Below are 6,000 nucleotides of genomic sequence, written 5' to 3'. Positions count from 1 at the left end.
TTTGAACTGATAAAACTGGCCATTGGAGGAAGGTTGACCATGGTCAGTGCAATTACTAACTGTTTTACTCTTTACTCTTGCGCAAGTGATTCATGACTAGCCCATGGTAGGCCATGTTTAGTGCAGTAGCAGCTTGGAACACCGGAGCCGTAAAGCTAGGGCGTAATGGACATTAGGAAGCGAAACAACTTGCTTGTTATCAAGCTCCAGCACAGGTTCTACATTGGAATAAGTGGGAGTCCACTGGTCAAAAAATTTGTGGCACAGATACTACGAGAACTCGGTGCTACATGCTACTGTGCAGAGACGTTACAAAACCATTGTAAATTTTCAGGACAATCATTATAGATTTTCGGTAGATAGTCGTTGCAATACCAGCAGTTGGTAATGAAAAAAATATCAGACAAACGAAACCAACACATTCCGACATATAAAATACCATACCTCCCATCATAATATGGTTTAATGGTCTCATAAGGCCACACAAAAACAAAGACAGCAGTAGTAGTATGGAGTCCATGAGTACCTCTCCACCAATGCGACTGATTACATTAATGAGTCTACCTTTGGCACAATGCAAACAACTTCAGTAGTCAGTTCCTCCACCTAATTAGGACTAGCGGATGATCAGCTTCTTCTCCTCCAAAGAGCGGCCGTCATTGAGAACTTTTGCAAAGTTGGTGTCCCTAAGGCAATCAAAGTAGACAAAATCTGACTCCGTTATGCTATCCGCAGCAGAAGGAATTGTATCACGCAAATTCAAATATTCTAACTGTTCTCCAAGTTGACTGTAGTCTGCCCCAATATGGTTCCCAGATGGTGGATGCACGATCTTACTCAAAATAGGCTCACAGATGTAGCAACGCCCTGCATGTTTATAAAAGGAGATTAAGACATGCATGAGGCAGGCCTAGCAATGATCTCAACTCGTTATAATCGATTCATTAAAGAAAATCAATCCAAAATTATATTCCAGGAAGTTTAGAAGACAGAAATGCACTTACCAAGGTATGGATGATCCGGACTGTAATAAGGTAGCGGACAGCAAAATGAAGTTTCCGATTCCTTTCGACTAGATTTACAGTAAACCTTGACGAACTGTGCACTAGATTCAACTCGGCGACCATTTCTAGTACATGGCACGGGAACCACATTCACAGATGTGTTAGGTTCTGATCGTTTGGCCTGAAAGCTTGACTCCCACACTTCAGCAAAAAAGAGCACACGGGCTGAAGCAACATCATCATAATACACCAAGAAATTGACATGGTAGGACTTTGAATGTCCGCGGTCGTTTTTCTTCACACCACAAATAACATCTAGCCTTGGAACAGGTTCCTACAGCAATCAATTTAAGCTAAGTGAGGTAAGGTAAGGTTACAATTTGTAGAATCTATCCAAATAAGCAATCAAGAGATAGCATGTGCTCCTAAAGCAAGCACCTTTTTTTTGCGAACAAAAAACAAGCAATTCGAAAACAATTTTTGAACAAGAATCTGTAGAAACTAGACTAATGGAGATGAAATATATTCCTACAAGAAGCAATTCAAGCAAGCTTTTCTATGAATAGATTTTGTCCAAGCTTAATTCAGATGAAACAAGAAGTTCAAGCAAACTTTTCTAAGAATAGACTTTGTCCAAGCTTAATTGAGATGGAATATATACTCCAACAAGAAGCAATTCAAGCAAGTTTTTTCTAAAAAAAACTTTGTCCAAGCTTAATTCAGATGACATACATTCCTGTTGTCCAAGGTACTACAACAAGCAATCAAGATCTCACAACGGTTGTTGTAATCTTTCCAATGTATTTTTTTCTCTTCTTAATGCAATGATACGCATCTCTCCTGCGTATTCGAGAAAAAAAGAGCTGAATTATAATTACCCAAGGATGATGATTTGAGTAGTCAAGCAGCAATTCTTCCAAGGCTTGACCAAGGAACTTCTGCTTCTGCACGAAGTCATCCTTCCTAGATCCCAGCATCTTCCAGGCCGATGGGCATAGCCTAGGATGACCAACTGATGGTGAAGTGGATGAGCTTTGATCTTCCATTATTTTGTACACTTGCTCCAGAACTGCATCAGAAATGACATAGCCTTTTCTCGTTGCTTCGTTGGTCAGCAGGGACCTCAAGTCTTGCAGGACATTACGGGCCATGGACATAAGAAATGATGCCAGCTCCAAATGCTTGGGGTGTTTTCCAGCTTGGCCTGCACAATCACAGGCTTTATGACATACCTCCTTTGTTGCCATCTGAAACACCACAGATAGGTCACATTGCTTGTAGCAAAGGTATTCCACGGCCATGTGCTCTGAAAAACCAGTGGCTGTGCAGACCATGGCAACAAGGCTGTCAAGGGAGCGGGTCTCCATGCGAAGCATAGATTGGCTGTCGAGAATGTCCGGCTCAATCTCAGCATCCATCTCCAGCAGAGGGAATACACTGTCATACCAGATGGCATTGAGAATTATGTTGGACACGGGGTCCATGGGGCCATAGCAATGCCCAGCAACCAGGATACCACGGAGATGCTTGTGGAGCGCCTTGTGCGGCATGCAGCAGGGACACTGCCTTGATGTAGAGAGCGTGGATGGTATCGGCGAGGCACATCTTCAGATACCTGGTGTGCTCACACTCGCATGCGGTGGTGGAGGGTGCAGCAGTAATAAGATCCCTTCTCATGTGTGGAGGACTGTACTCGCCAATCGTGGTGGCAGCAACGTCCAGACAGTTAAATAGCATTTGCTTCATCTCTCTCGGAGTCCGCAAGTCTCAGATGCTAGATACAGGTCCATCATAGCGTGAGACGACTACATCGGCGATGTGGTTTTCACCAAAGACACAGGAGAAGTGGGCAGGTCGCCGACGCTGAGAGACCGCCCTTTCTGCAGCACAGCAGCGAGAGGCTTGTGATCTTTGAAGGGGACCAGCGACTTTGCGAGCCGCGCCAGATCGTCGGGCACGGGGTGCCCTGCTATGGCCGCGGCGACCTTGAGGGCAAACTGGGTCCTGCCGCAGCAGAGGTCGGGGGCTCCAGTGGTGTGACGGTCCTCCGGAGCGAACTGCTGGTGCTCGCCGAGCTGGACAGCGACGGCGAGGTCGGCACCAGCCAGGCGGAGGTAGCGCATGGCCTGCCCCTTGGATAGGTACCGGAAGTAGGTCTGCATGAAGGCAATGAGGCCCGTGTAGGAACGAGAAGCTATAATAACCCAGGAAGGCTCGGTGGGCGGCGCCTTCTCCTTCTCCTCCTTCCTCTTGCTGCTGCTGCTGCTGACTTGCACCGCGCAAGGTCGCTTCACCTTCCTGTTCCTGCTGCTGCTGGTCTGCACAGAGCCCCCGCCGCATTTGCGACGGCACAGGAGATTGAGGGCGTTGAAGATGATGTTGGACACTGGATCGAGGAGGCCGATGCAGTGGCCGCCGCGGATGACGCAGGCCAAAACCTCCGGCATGTCGGCGATAGGAAGCCTGCTGAACGCCTCCTCATAGAAGTCCATTATGTCCTTCAGCATCGGCTTCCCCAACTCAGCGAGGATGGACGCCTCCCCCTCGGCGCCGGCGTCGTGGAAGCACGACAACCGCAACTTCTTGGGGGGCTCCTCGCCGATTGTGAGAGACATGAGGCCGGAAGTAATTGTCCTCGACACCATGGGCGTCGGCGGCAAATCCTCCGTCGGCTCGCTGGGCGATTCGCCCATTCTTCGCTGGATGGAGGGTTCAACTTCGGCTGCGGCGGCCGCGGCGGCTAGGGTCGTGGTCCGGATGGCTCTGGGTGAGAATGCTGAACGGATCTACGTGTCGGGGGACCGAGTGCGCCACGTACTGATGAGGGCGGGCGGCCGCGTGGGCAACGAATCAGTTCTCCAATCTCCATGCCTCAGAAATCAATTAAATTTCTACAAACAAAGAAATCGATTATTAAATTCTGCTCTCAGTTCAATTCTCCTCCCTCATCTCATAAAATTTGTCTTCCATATCCCAAAATCTACATGTTAGAATCGCTTTATAACGGTAGTTTCGAATGATACATGTCTTATCTAACAGAGCTCTAGCTCCGATATTTATATAAAATTTAGAGTTTGTAAGATAAATTAAAATGGTTTAGAACTCTTAAGTCTAAAATAGAAATAAAATAACTTAACTAAAGAGTTTCGATCTGCCAATGGTTTAAGTTCCAAGAATTTTTAAAGTTAGAGATGACCAATCTTAAAAATTCCTGAATCTAGAGCTTGCTAAATAGGGCCATAACAACTGCCTCATAAATTTTTTTAAGATAAACTAAAGTGGTTTAGACCTCTATTTTATTATATTAAAATAAAAATAAAAATAAGATGATTTAACTAAAGACCTTCGGTCTGTCTATAGCTCGAGTTAAAAAAAATTAAAACTAGAGATAATCAACTTTAAAAATTCCTGAATCTAAAGCTTACTAAATAAGACCATAATAACCGCTCATCATTTTTTTCATGCCACATATGATCCCACGTGTTAATAGCATTGTCTTTGTCTCTTCCTCTTAAGCACTTGCTCTCAGATAAACCCATCCCTCGCGAAACTTCTTTTGGAGCATGTAGTTGGAGCGTACAGGTCTTCTTCGGACTCTCTCTCGTGCTCTGCAAGATTTAAAGTATTAGATCAACCCTAAGGGTTTTATTTTAGATTCAGATTTCTATCGTAAAGAAATTTTTGTTTTATTTAGCGTTTCAACGATTTTTTTATAGTTTTTATTATGAAGGGATTTTTAAGATCATTCCCTTCAGGACGAGATTATCTCTCTTTTTCCTTCGCGGTTTTCCTCGAAGGAAAGCTGTTTGGGATGAGAGAAAATAAAGAAAATAAGAACGTGGAAGGAAATCGGGAAGGAAACAAAATGAAGAGAATATAGTTGGAGATGGTCTTAGAGGAGTTAGAGGGGCTATTGAATGGTTATGAATGAGTTTGTCTCGAGTTAGTTCAGCAGGAAATGAAGAAGTGGGTAAGAGAGGTATTTAAATCCAACCCCTAAAACTAGTCGTTACAGTACCTTTTGTACTGACTCGGAGTATCCGAGTTCACCGGAGAGACTTCGATTTGACACTTAGAACATGCAACCGAGAGCTTTGTCCGGAGTCTTACCCGAAGTGTCCGGACCAACTACAGAACCCGGAGACTCCGGTTGGGCACTCAAGCCCAAACCGAGAGCTCGGCTCGGAGTCTAACTCGGAGACTCCGGCTACTATCCAGAATTGGGTTCAGACAACTTTTGCAACTATCCCGGTGTTCGTGTGTAATTATGTCTCTCAACCTGTAGGTTTAAAAAGGTACTTTGAGCACTGAGACACCTTTAAGACTATTAACACGCATCTCTCTTGATAGAACGGTATTCCTAAACTCAAATTTAAAAATAAAATAAATTTAAACCTATGAGTAACTACATGTCGCTTCTCTTTTCCTTTTGAGGGACGCCAACGCCTTTTAACTTCATTGATAGGACTAAAACCTGTATATAACCTCAATAAAATCTTTAGTCCCTTAATCATTTGTCATCAATTATCCAAAACACACGTAGAGGGTTTAGATGCACTTTCAATCTTTCCCTTTTTGGTGATTGATGACAATATGATTGGAGCTTACAAAATATATTTGAAATAAAGATTTTGAATTTTAAGATATATGTGAGCTCCGCCTAAATGTGTGCATTAGATAAATTTGAATTTGAGATCAAATGCACATATTTAAAATAATTTTTGCGAGAGCTCCCCCTATATCTTAGCATCTATGTAGTGCAAAAAGTGTGAGTGAACATGATAATATGTGATGCGTATGGTATGGTATATCACATAATAAAAGAAAGAGAGAAACAAATATTATACCAAACATCTCATAGCATCATACTAACATACTTAAGTTCTTACAAATTAAAGATCAACGACAAGCACACCACATAGTTCATCACACAATATTACAATAGTCTTACATATCCAACGGAAGTGATAAAGAGTTTCTCAAATGAGTATGAATT

At 43.6% G+C, this 6,000-nt stretch overlaps 1 protein-coding gene across 2 annotated transcripts; it reads right to left on the bottom strand.

Annotated features, from left to right (window-relative positions):
* Positions 1-431: 431 nt before the first annotated feature.
* Positions 432-3,967, bottom strand: LOC133902882 (uncharacterized). Of its 2 annotated transcripts, none has more exons than XM_062344204.1 (3): positions 1,883-3,967; positions 1,005-1,338; positions 432-867 (listed from the first exon to the last, which is right to left on the bottom strand). In XM_062344204.1, the coding sequence occupies exon 1, from the start codon at positions 3,695-3,697 to the stop codon at positions 2,810-2,812; it is 888 nt and encodes a 295-aa protein (XP_062200188.1). In that variant the 5' UTR covers positions 3,698-3,967; the 3' UTR covers positions 432-867; positions 1,005-1,338; positions 1,883-2,809. The 2 variants fall into 2 exon arrangements, with proteins under 2 accessions (XP_062200188.1, XP_062200187.1); XM_062344203.1 differs by having other exon boundaries at positions 1,883-2,812.
* Positions 3,968-6,000: the final 2,033 nt, after the last annotated feature.

The sequence above is a fragment of the Phragmites australis genome, chromosome 21, assembly GCF_958298935.1.
Source record: "Phragmites australis chromosome 21, lpPhrAust1.1, whole genome shotgun sequence".
NCBI lineage: Eukaryota > Viridiplantae > Streptophyta > Magnoliopsida > Poales > Poaceae > Phragmites > Phragmites australis.
This window is presented reverse-complemented; position numbering and strand designations above follow the sequence as displayed.